General features: G+C 35.9%; 1 protein-coding gene across 1 annotated transcript; it reads left to right on the top strand.

The window, feature by feature from the left end:
* The first annotated feature begins 10,050 nt into the window (after positions 1-10,050).
* Positions 10,051-12,530, top strand: LOC113067706 (peripheral myelin protein 22-like). Its single transcript, XM_026240119.1, has 5 exons — positions 10,051-10,292; positions 11,154-11,243; positions 11,374-11,467; positions 11,654-11,794; positions 11,897-12,530. Exons 2-5 carry the CDS (start codon positions 11,166-11,168, stop codon positions 12,055-12,057), a joined length of 474 nt encoding a protein of 157 aa, XP_026095904.1. The 5' UTR covers positions 10,051-10,292; positions 11,154-11,165; the 3' UTR covers positions 12,058-12,530.
* Positions 12,531-19,369: the final 6,839 nt, after the last annotated feature.

Genomic DNA, 19,369 nt, shown 5'->3' with positions numbered 1-19,369 from the left:
ATTCAGTAGTATTCATTTTTTTAAATGGTTGTGAATGCACAGATGAACATCAAAGGTATATTTTGTTTAAATAGTGTAGCTCATGTTTCAAATCATTAAAAGCTTTTAATTCAGGAGCTCTGGGTTTTAACAATTGATCAATCTTTATACGTTTGATAGACATATTTTCAATAGCTTGGTCGGCTGCAGTTACATAATATTGTCACTTTGCATATTTTATTGTAAAATGTTTTATTATTATTATTATTATTATTATTATTATTATACTTTTATTTTGTATTATTTGCAACTCCAGTCAGAGTAAATGGACTAAAATGAATGAATATGGGATGACAAAATATTGACTATATTTATAGGACATTTTAAGGACAAAAACAAACTGAAAACCATAAAATAGACTATGTTTAAAATGTAACATAGTCATAATTTAGTTTTTCATTCACATTTTTTTCTCTTTAACATTTTTGCCACATTTATTATGTTGTTGTGTGTGATAATAGCAGCAGCTGGGGTCATCTGTCTCCATGTCAACCACTGTTTACTTATCTGCTCATACATCTATTTACTCATGTGAGGGGCCTATCTTTTCATTCATCTTAGCAAAATATTTTGGGAATGGTGCAGTAAAAACTGGCCTACCCGTAATCGCTACACCATGAATCGCTTATTTTTGTTCTGTATATGCATGTGCATTTTTTTTTTATTTTATTTTTTTTTTTTTGGTGCAGTTTGGCAGGGCTGCAGCTGCTATTATGAATCCGCATGTTGCTATTAAACTTAGTAGATTCATATAAAGACTTGTAGGAGCTCGGCTCAAAATGACCTTGTAACAATGCCAGGCACGCTATAATGAGAACCCAGGTCATTTTGAAAGGTTAGGTTTATAATGGAAAAATTCAAACACAAACAGACTCTGGTTCCAATTACACCGCCATTTCCCACCCCCAACCAACAAAAGAGGAAGAAAAGGGCTAACTTTTGATTCCCCTTCTGCAATCGACAGAACTCGCTAGTCATGAATATATGCATCTTTTGTGCTTAAATTCTCCCAAACAGCATGTTGCTTTTTGTTTCATTCAGTCTGAAAGAGGAAGGGTGGAGTAAGGTTAGAGAGACACTTTTAGAAATGTCTTGTTAAATTTTTGAAAATGTAAAAACCACCTCCCTCTTTTTTTGGAAAACTGGCCAGTGGCCTCATATGACAATGTATGTAAGAATGAGCAGAAGCCTCGCAGCTGAATCTCAACTGAACTGAACAAACAGCACATTCGCAATGGCTGATGGTAATCATAATATGGCTAGCGTCCACTGACGTGAACGAAATCCAGCCAATACCACCTAATACTGGGGGGTCTGCCAGTAAAATGTACAGCTGTGTGGTTGTCTTCAGGTCAGTGGCTGTTTTTAATCATCATATATGCACACTTTATTTCTATATTTCCCAAAAGTCTTCCCAAACTGTCAATTTAACACACTTTTGTTAATCCAGACGCAGTCTAGCCAGAATAAAAGTGTGCATAAAAAAAAAAGGCTATTCTTAACTGTCAGTGTTTCTCTAATGTTGGGAAGCATGTTTGAATCCATAAGTTTATGAGGGTTTTGTGGAAGCTGGCTGGCAAGAGGCCTACCTGGAATGCAAATCAGCCCTATTTCAACACATTATATGGCTACGTACCAAGAGTGTGTGTGGTATATAGTCAACTGCTAGTTTTGTGATTCTCTGGATCGGTATGACATGCTCAGTTTTATTTCCCCTTTGCTTTGTATGCTGTGATCTGATAATATTTTGTTGAAATATTAGCGCAAGTATCAAGAAAAGGGTTTTACATGAACTGACCTTGCATGTTTGCTGGTAAACAGCTGGATTAAAAGCTCAAGTGAAATTCTTGTTAGTTCTCAAGATCTGGATCATCTTGTTGTTCACAATGACTCACATGTTCCGTCTCATAAGATGCAGAGGGAGATAAATGCTTCATGTTAAGTGTGTTATTTTGAAGTTTAAGGCTTTGTGTCTGAAAACAAGAATTCTTTACATTTAGTGTGTAATATAATAACCACCTTGTAACTATTCTTATAGCGGACCTTGTAAGTAAATGGGGTCAGTTCCTGGAGTCAGTTCTCCTAGGGTTGGAATCAGGAATTGGAGAAACCCAGGATCATATACCCCTACTGTCTAAATTCTCTATTTAGTCCTGTCACTATGCAAGCATGCTTTACTATGAAACAAAAAAAATAGCCTCTTTTAAGATGTCTGTGCATATCTGAAGACAGTGCTGTTCTGCACATCTGTGTTCCACTGAGATATTTGATAGATTCAGACAATGAGAATGGCCTTCCCTGTGCGTCATACATAAAGAATGAAGTGTTTTTTTTTTTTTGTTTTTTTTTACAAATAATGAAGGAAAATGATACGCTTTATTCATCTCCCTCATTCTGCTCTAAGAGCAAGAAGTGATTAGCATCAATGCTTTTACCATATGAAGCCAACACCCTGGGATGAGGTAACGACACACTGAGATCTTCACATTTAGGGACAATTCTGTCAAAAGTATGTAGGAAATTCTTCTCACAGGGTTCTCCTGTGATGACCCCGGCTGACCCACCCCATCCCTCATGATGCCCAGATTAATGCTAGTGCTAACAGCTGTCATACCTTCCATTAATGGCTGTTAATAAGTGGGCTCTCACATGTTAGGTGGTGTTGACTGTGTGTAACACAAGAGTGCTGCAGGGATTTTTGTACATTTAAAAATGAGTTAGCATTTTAGCACTTCCATCGTCTTGGGGTCAGTATTTTTAAAAAAATTTTTTTGGGATGGGTTTTTGGTTCTGTGGTTCCCACAAGCTCAAAATAACTTTTTATTGTATGATATAAAATACATCCGTAATATGTACCCCCTGGTGATTTTTTTAAAAACTTGACCTTGGAACAATGTATGTTATGTATTGTTAATGCTAAGCAGTGGCTAAATGGTACTAGTTGTTAGACCATCATCACATAAACTCATCAACAAGAATTGTAGTTAGCAATGTAATCCATTACATTAAACATTGCAGGTAATATAAACTGATTACTTTTAGATTCCTTTTAGCCTAACTTGTTTATCACATTTAAATAGGATAATATTGTTACCATATTGATATAAAAATACAAAGACAATAAATATTTCATTCATCAAACAAGTCAAACTCAAACTTTCTGGGAAAATGTTTTAAGATGTTGGAGGTTTAATGGTGGTAACCCTAAAGTCAGGTGACTATGGTTTAGTTCACTTACAGCCTTCATTTACTTTTTACTTGTGGTGCTTGTATTTAGGATTCAAAATTAAATTCAAGATTATAACGATAAACAAAATGCATAAGAATCTTAAACTTGTCACAGAGCTTATTTTTTTTTTGCAATAATGCAAAAGCCAAAGGAAAAATAGTTTTGGGTGTTTGTCAACGGAACAATGGTGAACTTCCAGATTGGCCTATACACAAAGGCACACTCAGTGCTTTATATGATGGAAACATATTAAATAGAATTAATTAGTTTGTCATCTCTTTTGAACCAGTTCCCTCAGATGTATTGAAACAAAATCCAAAGGACATCCAGTATGAAATGCAATGTTTATAGTACTGTCAGACCAGCAGGAATGTGTTATTTGGGTTTGGGAGGGAACAGTTGCTGTAATTCGAGTGGACTTCAACTCTAGAGTTGGTCTCAGTGGACATCGTTCAGCCAGCGTTTCACTGAGCCCAGATGAGCCTGGGCAAATCCAACCCCTTCCAAACCTTTCATTGGTGCACCGTTGCCTCCTGGGTCCTGCAGCTGTGTGACAGGCTGCCGCCGTGATAGGGATGTGTGTGCTGAAGACGTAGTCCCGAACCGGGGCCAGGGCTAATGATTCACAGATGGTTGGGGTGGCTGGAGCGCCGAGGCCTGGGCTTCGTCATGGTGCATGTTTGTGATTTATTCGGCTGTTACTGTGGAAGGGGGCCGTGGCAGAGGGGCTGAGCTTAGGGCTGGATGGGGGTGGACAGTTAAGTTAAGCCATCTCCCCTTTGGTCATGGTGTGATTCGGGAGGTCTCAAGTTTACCCTAAAACACCAAGGACCCCCAAATACTATGATTTCCTAGCAAGGGGCCCCCTTCCTAAAATATCAAAGCAATTATGTGTTTGCATGTATGAAGTCCCATTTATACTGTCAGAGAAAAATAGCAAATATGATTGTACAAAGACAAATTAATCAAAAGATTTTCATGGTTTCCACAAAAAAAAATTAAGCAGTTTTTTCTAAATTGATAATGATGAGAAAGGTTTCCGGAGCATATCAGAATGATTTCTGAAGGATCATGTGACTTAAGACTGGAGTACTGATGCTGAATAAATGACATTTTGAAACCCATGACAATAATAATAATAATAATAATAATAATAATAATAATAATAATAATAATAATAATAATAATAATAATAAATATTTGTTTAAAATTCAAAATATATTTTCAATATAATAAAATATATTTCATAATAGTCCTGTATCTAATTTATTGTACTTCACTTATAAATCTAACTTTATATATAGATTAATTATTTATTTATTCATTTATATTATTTTTATTTAATAAAAGTAATAATAATGTATTATTTTATTGTATTCATTATTTTAATTTTTTTTTTTTTATCATTTATTATAATTCTTTATGTATTAGGGTTTAGGTTTGTTTAGCATATTATTTGCAATATGATGAGTATTTTCTTACGATTCACTAAAGAAATAAACAAAAACTTTGGCTTTCAATGCAATGTCACAATCACAATTAATCGTATGATTTCTGACCAGACTCAAAAAAGGTGAAATACACCATAAAAATTTACAGTACTGTAAATGTATTCACAGTGTTATCAATGTAAATGTTATCACATTAAACACGATTGATATCTTGGACCGTTAAGCACCCAGCACCTCCTTTACAGACCCAGTGTGTAAGCCCTTTTCCTTGTTGAAGGAAGGCCGCCCATACAGTGGCTGAAGGAGCACCTACATCACACTTGGCCTAGAGTCCATATCTATCCCTACTCAGTGAAACACACACGATTTTTGCACGCATTTAAACATTGCCATGCCACTGTTTTCAAGTATAGGCTGACTCACTGCCCCTCTGGCCTAATATCTGATTACAGCTGTGCGAAACGCGAACATCCAACACAGATCTCAAAGCTACTCATGTAGACAGATTTAGTCTGGGAGAATGAGTAAAGTAAAAACAGCAACCGTAATTACAGCCCTCGAGCTACAGACAAAGCCTTATCTTTCATTACGCCACAATACAGCTGTGAACTTTTGTCCAAGATACAAGTAGCCTTAAGGGACGTGTTATGCAAAACCTTTTGGTAGACCAACGAAGTTGCTAGTATTTCAATGTCGTTGCATGAGAAATTAAATGTAAAAGGGAATGCCGTTGACAGATTTCAAAACACCGGCCAAAGTTTTCGACAAACCCGTAATGTGATTTGTTGATCTAACCCATTTCAGCACTGAGACATATGTGAATTAATGCTCGTCTCCTCCACCCAGTGCATTTCAACACGTTAGCCTCATCTGTTCAGGATGTCCTCCCTCACTGCTCTGGTGACATAATATTCATTTCAGCCCACACCCATGAAGTTTTTTCTCTCCGTTGCGAGTCAATGACTTCCATTTGCTCTATTTTTCTCTGGTTTCGCTCCAGCATGATGGTGGCTCCTCCCTCTCTCCAGACACATGTGAAATTCCCAAGGTTGTTCCGCATCCAAAACTAATAACGAAACCTCCCCGATTACTGTCAAGCTTTCCTGATGCGGCGTGGCTTGCCGTGAAGTGTCATTCCTACTAAACCAGTCTCCTCTCGAAGCAGACGGGCCTTAGAGACGTGACTCACCAGACCACGAGGAACGCTAGCTAGCGGCTTATAACGGAAAAAAAGATTTTAGTCACAACATGTGTTTTGAGACATCGAGCTTTTGGCATGCAATAAAATGCAATCCCTACAAAAAAATAAAAATATTTGGGACTGAGCTTCGAAATGAAGTTAGATTTAATCGTAAAGTCAAGCAAAGTGGTTTCCATCAAACAAACAAAATACACACTTCGTTACTACATGATGATTGAATTGTCATATCACTTTTTCCACAAGTATAGAGCCTTTGTGATACACTTGTGATACTTTTTAAAAGAGTGCTCGTTATATAATTAATATACTTTACATTTATATACTTAAGTGTGAACTCAATGTAAAGTTTTCACACACTTAGATGCATGTTAAATGGAAATGTGTTATAGTTTTAGATTAAATGGAATTAGCTGAACTTCCACTTAGGTAGAAGTCAAGGTCACACTTTATACTAAGGTCAATTTTTGCCATTAATGAACCATTAACTACAATGTTTGCCTCAATAAACTCCTGATTAGCTGCTTATTAATAGTTAAAGGTAGTTGTTAAGTTTAGATATTGGGTAGGGTTAGAATCTGCAAAATATGTGTATTAATAAACAGCCAATATGTTAATAATATGCATGCTAATAAGCAACTGCTTAATAGTGAGAATTGGTCTGTAAAGTTTTACCCAAGTTATATGTAATTTCATAATTACTTCTGATGTCTTTGAAATATGGTTAAAGTGTACTGCTAAAAGTACTGACGAGAATTTATAGTAAACTAAAAAATACTTTAATATATTTTTTCTGTATGTCATGTGTTTAAATGTATTTATAATTAGACATTTGTAAAGATGTTATAGTTGCCATTCAGTGTATTTAAATATATCAACTTATTGTATTGTATAACAAGCTACCGTTAAAATTCAAACTTAAGTACTTCACAAAGAAAGTGTACTTTAAAGAAAGATACTTTAAACCTAATGATTGAGAAATTATTTTGAAGCTTTTTTTATTATTAATGAAAAGGGCACTGTTTAAAAAGTGTCATAAAAGTGTCTCTCTCTCTAAGTGCACTTATATGGCCTTTTATTTCATTAATATTATATTATCCAAGACTACTTTTTCTCAATGGACGTTTCCATACTGGAGCTTCTGGTGCAGACCTGTTTGACGTCAGTTTGGTTGGCGTGAAAGAGATTTTCCGAACTCTGGTACTGTTACAGTTGACATGAACATATTCTGTCTTAAATCGCAGAAATTAAAACCCAAATGACAATGTGAAAGCAGGAATGCGACAAAATCAAACTGTAAAAGTTTGATCTAAAACTTTGTCTTTAAAAACTTGTGCATTAATGTTTATAATGTGAAAGATAAACTTCAGATAACCACATTCAGCCTTAAAATACAGGTCATGACACATTCTTCTGGTTTAGTGGTCAATAAACTAAATGAAGCCAGACCAAGAGCTCTCTGACTCAAGCAGCATGTTGATCTAAACCATACTCGCTCATCTCAGTCTCAATCGTGAGTCACTTCGGCATTACTGACTGCTTCATCAGAAGGAAATGTTTAAGTCAGAATTTAGAATTTTCTTATAGTAAATAGATGTTGTTTTAGTAAGATGGAGTCATATGGCCTGTGGTTCTTCCTGTCAAACTATGTTATAAACAGCCACATTACATTTCTGGCATCATTCATTGTTCACATGAGAGCCATAATTAACCTTCCCATGGAGGGAACCCTTCTATTTACAGTGAGATTGAGAAGTATGAGATCACATTAAACATTTGGGAAGCAAAATCTAATTTTAAAAAAAATAACGTTAGGATTTTAGGCAAAGTCATATGAAGTTCTCATGAGGATTCCTTATTCCAGGGATTCTCAGATTAGATTTTTTGTCCAACCCCTTTGACCTAAAACTTTAAGTTGTATAGTTATATATATATATATATATATATATATATATATATATATCTATCTATCTCCCGGGGAACCCCTTCAAGACTGTTGGAAGACCATTTCAGGTGACTACCTCTTGGAGCTCATCAAGGGAATGCCAAGAGTGAGCAAAGCAGGAATCAAAGCAAAAGGTGGCTACTTTGAAGAATCTACAATATGACATATTTTCAGTTGTTTCACACTTTTTTGTTATGTATATATAATTCCATGTATTATTCCACATGTGTCAATTCATAGTTTTGATGCCTTCAGTGTGAATGTACAATTTAATAGAAAATAAAGAAAACTCTTTGAATATATATATATATATATATATATATATATATATATATATATATATATATATATATAACATATATATATATATATATATATATATATATATATATATATATATATATATATATATATATATATATATATGTTTGTGTTTATTTGTCTTTACAAAGTTGTTATATTTCTTAAATTTATAAAAGTTTGTTTGTTCTTTTCTTTATTAATTATAATTATTTCACATTTTAATTACTTAATGAATTATTTGTTTTTTATCATCTCATTATATTTATGTATAATTATTTATTTCCAGTCTTAAGCTGGGAAGTTGTGGCCTAATGGTTAGAGGGTTGGACTCCCAATCGAAGGGTTGTGAGTTCTAGTCTTGGGCCGGATGGAATTGTAGGTGGGGGGAGTGCATGTACAGTTCTCTCTCCACCTTCAATACCACGACTTAGGTGCCCTTGAGCAAGGCATCGAACCCCCAACTGCTCCCTGGGCGCCACAGCATAAATGGCTGTGTGTGTGTGTGTGTGTGTGTGTGTGTGTGTGTGTGTGTGTGTGTGTGTGTGTGTGTGTGTGTGTGTGTGTGTGTGTGTGTGTGTGTGTGTGTGTGTGTGTGTGTGTGTGTGTGTGTGTGTGTGTGTGTGTGTTTTCACTGCTCTGTGTGTGTGCATTTCGGATGGGTTAAATTCAGAGCACAAATTCTGAGTATGGGTCACCATACTTGGCTGAATGTCACTTCACTTTTTAATCATTTTCAACTCACAAATGTCCTGCACTTCCCTCATGAACCAACAGGGGGTTATGTAAATATATATATATGTGTGTGTGTGTGTGTGTGTGTGGGAGGGTGGGTGGGTGTTTGTGTGTGTGTTTATTTGTCCTTACAAAGTTGTTATATTTCTTAAATTTATTAAAGTTACTGATAAATCAATTAAAAAATCTGGCTGAGCAACAAGGCTTTAAGACTCTTAATGGTCCACTGCCAGCACTGTGTCAGACAGTTCAGTGAATGGCCGTATATTTATGACCCTCCCTATGACCTGCATCAAACGAGGAGATCAGAGTAAACGTATTGCCCTGCCGGCACTAGCCCATACTCTGACCCATAATCCATCCATCTCACAGAACAGCAGAGCTCCTGAGCCAACCCACAGCTATGCCATCCAACACTCACACCCTAAGCAGCTCACAGAAAAAACAACAACAACAACAACAACAAAGAAAACAGACTGGCACAGGGAACGCCTCCCTCACTTTATTTACAAACACAGCTGCTGCCATGGGACTCCTGATGAGGGCGTGACAAAGAATGGGGCTCATAGTCACGCGGACTGCACCAAAACATCTTCAAGCGTCGATAGGATCAAGCATTTGCAAAGAGTTAAAAGACTAATGTTTTATTCAAAAAGTTTAATAAAAGTCGAAATCCTGTTTGTATTTAACTTCAAAGCGACTAAGTTGGGATCTATTAGCTATGCAGTCCAGATGCAGAAGTAAACAGATACATGCCAGCATTCTGGGCATACCATGGGGCCACTGGGAGGGGCCTATGGGGCTCCACACACACTAGTACACACTATAAACACTAGCACATTTAGACCCGCCTTATACCACTACATCACACTGTTCAAAATGAAGGACAAAGCTGAATATGCTGTAAAAGTGTGTAAAACACAAAAGCTCTCTGTGACATAACCATACAGCTAATTTCATGAATTTATGATAAAACCAATCACATTGTGTATGTATGGTGATTAAAGGGTTAACGTTCCCTTAAAGTCTACCAACATTAGTTTAAGTTTAAATCGTTAGTGGGTAAAGTTTAAAGCGCTTGAATAAATTCTTAATAGCGTATTTCTCTCTCTCTATCTAAGCCTTTAAAGTCAGAACTTGTGAAGTATGGGAGGGAAAAGAAAAGAGTGTGACGCAGTGACGCTTCAGGGCGGTGTTCTCACGTTTCCGAAAAAAAGAGTAAAGAATAGAAGAGAGGGAAAAAAGCAAATACTGCTGTGGTACTACATCTGGAATACAGAGACTCGTGCTTTGAGAATCTAAGAATCTAAGTGGGATCCCATAGTAAAGGCAACCCAGTGTTTTCTCCCTGCTCTCTTTTCGCTTTTCAAGGATTTTTTCCTCTTCCCTTCACCTGTAAGTTGGAGAACGTTGGACGTTTTCTTTTTACTTTGGTTAATTTATGGAATGTTTGTACGTTTTTTCAGGAGATAGGCTAACTTACTCAGCCACAGTTCTGTTTACCAGTATTTTCCTTCAGGAGACGTCCTAACCTTAGCTCATGTTTGTCTTCTTGGGAAGTGTTCTTTTTTTAGGCTATTATTCTTATTGCGCTTCTTATTATGTCTTTAATTCGTTTGTTTTTGTTAATTATATTATTAGTATTAGTTTTACACTGTTACTCTGAATATCCAATATTTTGATACGAGCAGCTGTAAAGTTTTGTTTTTTTAATCATAGTCGCTCACGGAGTTTTGGTCTGGACGAAAACAAATGCTTTGGAACGCTGCTTTGGAATTTTTCCTTCTTTTTCTTTTTGTATGGTTCCGAAATCTGCCTCAGTTCGTACTCAACAAATATTTCATTTTATTATATTTTTGTTAGCTTCTCATAACAGGCGGGGTGAAAAAAACAACAACAGAAAAGTTAAAACAGTTAAGACGTGGAAAAAAATGCGGCAAAAGTGACGCGACTGCATGTGGGACGTGTTTTTCTGATAAATATAGATATTAGATGGCTTTTCAAACATTGCAGTGTGATTAGTGTAATGATCAGCGTAATGTTTCCACAATACAGATGTTTTCGATTAAAATGTAGGAGAAAAAAAGAAAGAAAACAGACAGGACTGAACGGGTGTTTGTGTTGGGATAAGTTTGATAGCAGCGCGATCTGGTGGTCAGGTGTGGAACTGCACGAGTAAACGCTGCCCTCTATAAAGCCGCCAGGTGTGTGTATTCAAGGAGGAACTGTGATTACTTTCTGTTTCTATTCTCTTAGACGAACCTCAAAATGCTGGCCATTCTGTTAGCGACGATAGTCTTGCATCTGACAGACCTTATCATTCTCTTCATCTCCACATGTGCTAATGTGAGTATCATCTTTGAGCTCTGACTTGGCTTGCTTTTGCTTCAGTGGGTCATATTTCTGGGCTGGAATTTATTGAAGGATAGGTTCGTGTGTAGATGTGATCATATGGGTGTTTCTTTACATAAAAAAGGCCTGGAGAACAGATGGAGTCAGGAATTATCACCTCTGGTATGACTGCACACAAAAGAATGGAGAAGCTGACTGCAGTGGGACTAGTGATGCTGGTGAGTCTTCAGGAGTTCTTTGAAAAGTTCCATATTTATTTAAAAGTTCCAAATGGGCGATAACGCATCATCAGTACAACGACAAAATGCGTTCTTATATGAGAAAGAGAAACATAAGACTTAGTAGCAATGTAATGGTCATTCTGTTTTTGTTTTTTTTGTCTGTGTTTCTTTACAATCTGTCAGACTGGCTTCAAGCAGTTCAAGCCCTCATGGTCCTAGCCACCATTTTCTGCTTGATCTCCTTCATCTTCTTCCTCTGCCAGCTCTTCACTCTTGTAAAGGGAGGTCGCTTCTTTTTCACAGCCGTCTTCCAGGTCCTTGCCAGTGAGTATTTCCTCACCGGGTCTATCAGATCCAAATTTCGCCTATCCCAACTGAAGGACCCCGTCTACAGGTTTTTATTCATTCTCTTTCTGTCTCCCGAAGGTCTGTTTGTGATGAGCGGGGCCATCATCTACACGGTGATGAGTCCAGAGATGAAAAATGAGAATGATGCTTACGGATACGCATTCGTCCTGGCCTGGCTGGCTTTCCCTCTCACGCTCATCAGTGGCTTCATTTATATTGTCCTGAGGAAGAAAGAATGAGAGTTTAGGTCTCAGAGATTGTTGTAGAACTGAGAACACTACTCAGATAACAGACTCTAACCCAACGGCCGTCTCCTCCAGGCCTGAATATTTAGACCCTAATGTGATCAAAGAAACTGACAGTTCATGAAGATTGAATACAGCGAAGACACAGTGTGCATGACACACACAAAAAAAAGGTGTCTTTGGCTGGTGAGCCTATTTATATCACTTTTATATGGCTTTTTTTGTAAATAGTAATGCTATGAAGTGTCAATGAAGGCCCAGACTTTTTAAGATTAGACTCAAGGAGGAGAGATATAGGAAAAGTATAATGCGTTTTGTTTTGTATTGTGTTTTATAACCCTTTTCAAATATCTTGTCTTAAAAATTTCATAATAAAGTGTATTCTCGAAGGGAATTTGTTGACGCCAACTTGAAATTTTCTCTTATATCCAAATTCCAGAATAATAAAACAAGGAATTGTGTCGTTTTGTGCTTGAAATTCTTTGGAAATGGTGCTATGTATTTACCATTGCTGAATTTTATAGTTAAAATATACCTATAGGCTCAAATGTTGTGTTAAATCTCACCAAAACATTTTAGGACACATAGTTTACCTGTGATTATATTGCTTTATGAGATTTCTGTATTATTTTTGTTTAAGAAAAATAAATAAATATCTTTTTTTTTTTTTCTCTTGTCTCAAATTTCAATACTTCAGAAAGGCCAGGATACAGTGGACACTTTTAGTTAGATGCTGAAGTGCACTGTAATAGAGATTTAGTTTGTTATTGTTTGGTGTCCAGCTATAAATGCAATGTAGAAAACAAATCTGAAAAGTCAAGCAAAAGGAAGCATAGACACTGAGGTCAGCCTTTCTGTCAGTAGATGAAGAAAACAGATTTGACACAGTCATGACTTTCCATGGAATACATGTGAATCATCTCAGGGTCTGGAGGATCAGAAATCAAAGCGTGAGTCAGTGTTTAGTTATGCAGTCACTGACAAGACTGTAAAAAACTCTTATGTCATATTATGTTAATATGCAATTTTCAGTATGATATTAAAAACAGAATTACACTGGGAAATCTCAGAAAAACAGCAAAACATTCCCAGCATTCTCATGAAATTGAGGTTCTCATGAAATGAAAGGTTTTTTGAAAACCTAAAAAAAAAAACTATGTTGTCATGTCTTGTCAGAGTACGCTGTCTGCGTAGGGCACCAACTCCCAGAGGGGGCACCATCCCATTTGCTAAAAAAAAAAAACAACAACAACAAAAAAACATGCGCCATTCTCCCATCCGCGCTCGCACCCATAGACAGTAAAAGAAAGGTCATGTTTGCGGCTGAATGTTCATAATTAATGGATGGACATATATGCCCAGGTAAAGGACATCAGCAATCCGGCGCAGAGAAAAGAAAACTTAAGAAAGTAAAAAAAAAAAAAAAAAAAAAAAAAAAACAGGCATAAAGTTGGCTTGACGTTGGACGTTCGAAAGTCTCAAATTTAGGGACCGTCTCTAAAGTTACCTGTGATATTTTTATACACTTTTTTTCTAACGTCAGTAGCATTTGAAGAGAATGACTTACAGTCATAAAAACAACTGTAATTGTTCATTTGGGTGTCAGCTATAATGCGCAATTTAATTGAATATTTGATTTTTATTAAAATGAACTGTAAATCATATTTTTTCACATGGACTCAACAAATTTGAACAAATTTGAATCTCAATAGCATTTGATGAGAAAGACTTGCAGTCATAAAACAATTGTAATGTGTTCATTTAGGTGTCAGCTACAATGCACACCTTATACATTTTTAATATATATAAAAATAAATTATAAATTAGGTAAAAACGAGACCCGTTTCTCACTTTCAGGCACATTCCTTTTTTTTCAGGTTCCCTTACGAAAATGACCCATGGTTTTAACAATAACACCACAAATCATCGTTCTTGTAGCCATGGTTTTGTTACTTCAAATAATACTTAAACAAAATTATTAATATGCTGTAATATTTTTGTTGTTGTTGCTATAAAAACAGTCCTAAGCCATCAATAGCCTTTAAAATTACTTAAAATGCATTATATGAAAAAACAATGAGGCAATAATGATCGGTTAATAATAATGCTGTTAAAATACATAATGTAGGCAAATACAAAATAAACAATTTATGTCCATGTTATTACAAATGCCTGCAAAGGGAGCCAAATGCCATGTAATTACTGGTGTTACACTTACAGGACAATCAAATCCTTGTTTAGGCTGCTGACCAAACATTTAATTCAAATATTCACTTAATCTTTCATTTTTGGACACCTTTTTGCTATAGATGACAGCCTTTAAAATTTAAAAAGCATGGTCTTATCATAGTAAAACTGCTTCATATCCTTTTGTATGATTTCTGAATGCTTGAGACTATAAAATAAATTAGTCATAATAAAGTTATAGCCATAGGTAAATGTTTTCGAGAGCTACAATTGTAATTTGTAAATAATACAATGTACAAATACAAAGTTCTATTTACACCCCTTATAGTAGGTGTTTTGTTGTTGGTTTTTTCATCATCATATTTGAGGAAGGGGGGCACAGCAGCGGCCCTGTAACCAATGAATAAGACCCACCACACTTCACATTTCATCTGTTTTCGACTAGATGGCGCCAGACACTTGTTTGAAGGTTCGATTGTTGTCACTTCGTCTCTGCTGTTGTCAAAAGATCACAAATGAAGAGAGAATTACTTGATTTAGTAACTTGAGCTAATCTGGTTAAGTACTGATGATAATATTAAGCCGTTAAAACAAACCTGTTTCAATTTAAGTATAGGTCTAACATAAGTTCGCATACAATCTCTAAGTATGCCATGTTCTGTGACAAAAGTCTTCATTTAGAATTATTCTATACGTTCGAAATTCGAAAGTATTTTATTTTTTCATTTTCATATTGTTTTTATTCTTTTTCATTTGATTGACTGGATTATCTCAATTCTCTTTGTAGGCCTATGGTTAAACTGGGAAATCGAGCAGTAAATGCAATTTTCAGTTACTAATTAAACAAGTAGATATGGCAATACTGTAACATTTTATTTATTTTTTTCCCCAAAACTTGGTGGGGTTTTGACTGCCAAAATTGTCTAGTATTTTCCACCAACATTGTATGCTAAATCCTTTAGTAATGCTTAGTGTTAACTTATAAGTAGTAAGTTATATTATAGCACTTTTATAAAACTCAAAATAACTTTCTAAAAAAAATAAAAAAAACAAACAAAAAAAAACCTTTATTAAATAACATTTCATATAAATAGCAATAAGACCGAATATAATAAATTACCAGGGACGGATTTAGTGATTTGGGGGCTTCGGGCAAAGTACAGGAATGGGGCCCTATACAAATTCACACATTTACAACCTTGAGGTTCCTTTCACTGTTGTGATGCTCACTGCTGCACAACCGTGTCCCATAGTTGTGTCCAGTCTTTTAGATTTTTCATGTACAAGGTATAAATAAAGTATTTCTTTAATGTTGTAGATCCCTTGTTCACATTTAAACAGGTTATAATAGTATCAGAGTAGGTTGGACACTATGTGGTGCTTTGGGGTAATCTTCACTATGCAACTGTCTACACAAGGAAAGGCTGTCTGATTGGCAACGTTTTCGTCCACTAGGGGGTAATGTTGAGTCTTAATTTTGCCACAGCTTTCTGTGCTTCAGCAAATTGAATGATTTTTCGTGACAAATCTTATTTTTACACATATTTTGGGAAAATTCTTTGAATTAAAAAAAAACAAAACAAAAAAACAAACTCAACAATACAATGTGGGCAAATTAAGTATTACCCTTTCCTTATGTTTGGGATGAAAACATCCACTAAATTAAACTGCTGTAAAAAATGTATCAGATACAGATTTTATTTATTTATTAATTTTTTCATAAACCTATTCATCTATATATATATATATTTAATTTCCAAGTTCATAGATTATGTCACTGATTTGGGTGAAAAAACACACACAATGACTTATTTTCTATATAAAAAGTGGTTGTGGACTGGATTTATTATTATAATTATTTTTTTACCTTTTATCTTTTATCTTGATGCATTGTTGTTAGTTTTTGTGTGGCATTAGATTAGATTTTTTTCTCCTTCATGGCTGTTTTTGCCCCATTGACTTCCATTATAATGACATTTTTTTTTATTGCAAATCGATGACCATATATATAATCATGCATTTCTTTTGTGTTGTTAATTTTTACTGTTAATCACCAGGTGGCACCAATAACCCTTTAGATAGGCCTGTGAAAATAGATAGATAGGCCTGAGCTTTATATAAAATATATATTATATTATATAAATATCCAGTTTGTTTCCTAACCCAAAACGTGTACCATCGAATGTGTTTAACAAAGGCAGAGCATACTGATAACATATTGGCGATGTCAAGAAAACTCTGGGGGCCCATAATGGTTTCACAGCTCCATTTCAAACATAGTTAACCTTAGAGGTTATTTATCACCCAGTGGGTCAGGAGGGTTGCACAGTATTTACAACAGGACATGGAGACTTTCATCTGGGACTCAGTGGGATGGGTTTGAGGGGTTAACAATGAAAAGGACACTGGATATGTTTGAAATAGCATACTACTATTACTACTTCTGCAGTTTGTACTGTGCACAGTATGCAACTTTTGTGTGTGCTATATGATCTACTACATCTGTAAATTAGGCAGTATATTTGCTTAGTTATTATAATGCTGTCATAAAGTCTCCCTAGGAAGTTGTAATTTATGAGCTGGGAAGTTGTAACCTTGATGCCAGGAGCTTTCGGATCACTTTGGTTGGAGCTAGATGGCCATGTACCTTTTCTACATGAGATTTAACAAGCTTGTCTTGTTCTACAGATTATGCGTAAAGAATGTTTGAACCACATAGTCTATCGTAATCATTCAGTATTACGGTATTTAGTAAATGCAACTCTTATTCTAAATGGGGGGAACATCTCTATGGTATCCCATATTCAAGTTTGAAAAACAGATTTTAATATATTTTAATATATAATTTTTTTTTGTTTTTTTTTTTTTTGCTGCAGTTTTTCCTTTTTGGACAGGCATTTAGATGTGTTAACATCTTAAAGCCACATGCACGGTCCATCATGTGCTTAGCAAACATCTTGACATGGAGTTGAAGTAGAACGGGACCTCTGAAGTACCCAGTGTGTTCTTTCTTCTCTTGTGATCCCTCGTCTTTGATCCACACAGGCCCACATCAGCTGAAGGAAACCTGAAAAGAGCATCTCCGGTCAGCCGGGAACCCTCCCCTCGCCGCCCCTCTTTCAATGTATCGCCTTTTCATCCCAGGCGTCCGTCTCCTGGAACAAAAGCAGTCCATTTAGATCTTAGTAAATGATATAGAAAATGGGGAAACGGCGTATATTCAGGCTGGATTTCATCATGCCCATAAATCTCAGACAAATCAAAGCCCGGCCCCTCCCGAGCTCTTTGTCTTGCTAATACACATTAGGGTGCGGCTGGCTGGTCGCATTGACCGACGGTCGAGCGGCTACAGATGCACATCTCAGACGCCTTTGAACTCTGACCCACCACTTAAACCACCACTGGAGTGAGTGCAGGAATCTCTGAGCACCCAGGAATCTCTCTGCTCCACTTCCAGCCTCCAGGGAACTGAGACATGGCTATCTGAAAGCTGATGGAGAGGAAGATAAGGGACAATAAAACGTCTTGGAGTTCGTCTCCGCTTAAGACCCTACACGTTGGCACCAACAGAGGGATAATAACCCTTCTGCCGGCAAGGATCGGAATGCATTTCATGGAGAGCGTGGAGAAGAGGCTTTTTTCAGAGGCGCTAAATAACCCATCTTGCAGACCCTCACTTTCTTTTCTTCTGGATGACCTCTTCGCCTTCCGATTCAGTTCTTGAGTTAGGCTGAGCTGAAAGGGGACAAAGCATTCCTCCGCAGTCAGCTAAATTGAGCAATCTGGGGAATGTTTCTTGCAGCCGTATTCTTTAGCTTTATGACTTTGAAAAGCTCAGAGGAGCTTTCTGTTCTAAAGACAACACTACAGGCTCGTCCTTGCAAGTACTGGAAACAAACGGCCTACTTAACTGGTGTTTTCGAGCCTCAAAGAAATGCTTAGTTCTAATTCGGATTAAACCTAAAACAATGACATTGCTAGCTCTGCATAAGAGGGAGGACTTTTTGCAAGCTACATCAATAATTTGAGCTCAAAACCACAAAGCTATTTTTATACATAGTGAGTCTGCCATCAACACATTACATGACTAAGTTGGTGTGGAAATGAAAAGTTGATTTTCTCTACACCTGCATTCACACCTCACATATTCTCAATGTGTCTCAGGTGCTCAGCTTCTGCTGACAAGAAAATAAAAAAAAAACACACATCTTTGAATGTGTTTAGAACCAAAGCTATACACAAGAGCTTAATATTGTTTATATAAAAATGTAATAAATCTAAACAAAAATCTGAAAATTATATTTTAGTTGTAATTATTATGGATTATCATAAAAAAAAATTAATCATAAAACTCATGGAAATCATATTTATATGATATTTTTAAATTATGTCAATATATGCAAAGTGAAATCACGGGGGAAAAAAACACTGTGCAACATCAGTTGGTTTTTGCTTACACTAAATATGCAACCCTGGAGCACAAAAGCAGTCATAAGTAGCATGAGTATATTTGTAGCAATGGCCAACAATACATTGTATGGGTCGAAATTATAGATTATGCCAAAATAATTTGAATATTAAGTAAAGCTCATGTTCCATTAAGATATGTTGTAAATTTTACTGTAAATATATCAAAACGTAATTTTTTATTAGTAATATGCATCGCTAAGAACCTCATTTGGACTACTTTAAAGACATTTTTCTCAATATTTAGATTATTATTTTTTTTTTTGCTTCCTCAGATTCCAGATTATCAAATAGTTGTATCTCAGCGAAATATTGAAGAAAATTTACCCTCGTGACATGTTTGTTATTCAGGGTCACATATATTAATGACTTTTACTTGATAAACACACACACACACACACACACACACACATACACTGGATGCCTTTTAATTCCCTAATTTATAATACCTGTATTACTTACTACTTCCAGCCAGATACTGATTTGTAGACACTTAATTATTCCATGGCAGTGAAGCACTGATTCTGTAGGTGACAAATGACAATGACAAGAATAAAAAATGCAGTACAAAAAAAGACATTTTATACCACACACTTTCATGGCCGCAAAGTAATTGCTTATTCAAGAGAAGTATCTCAAACATTATGCCATT

The sequence above is a fragment of the Carassius auratus genome, linkage group LG28B (genome assembly GCF_003368295.1).
Source record: "Carassius auratus strain Wakin linkage group LG28B, ASM336829v1, whole genome shotgun sequence".
Classification (NCBI taxonomy): Eukaryota; Metazoa; Chordata; class Actinopteri; order Cypriniformes; family Cyprinidae; genus Carassius; species Carassius auratus.
This window is presented reverse-complemented; position numbering and strand designations above follow the sequence as displayed.

Bases quoted from the DNA above. Each gene is read 5' to 3' on its own strand.
- LOC113067706 (XM_026240119.1), top strand. From the start codon at position 11,166: ATGCTGGCCATTCTGTTAGCGACGATAGTCTTGCATCTGACAGACCTT. The intron at 11,244-11,373 runs GTGAGTATCATC...TACATAAAAAAG, and splicing joins TCATCTCCACATGTGCTAAT to GCCTGGAGAACAGATGGAGT. The intron at 11,795-11,896 runs GTGAGTATTTCC...TGTCTCCCGAAG, and splicing joins CGTCTTCCAGGTCCTTGCCA to GTCTGTTTGTGATGAGCGGG.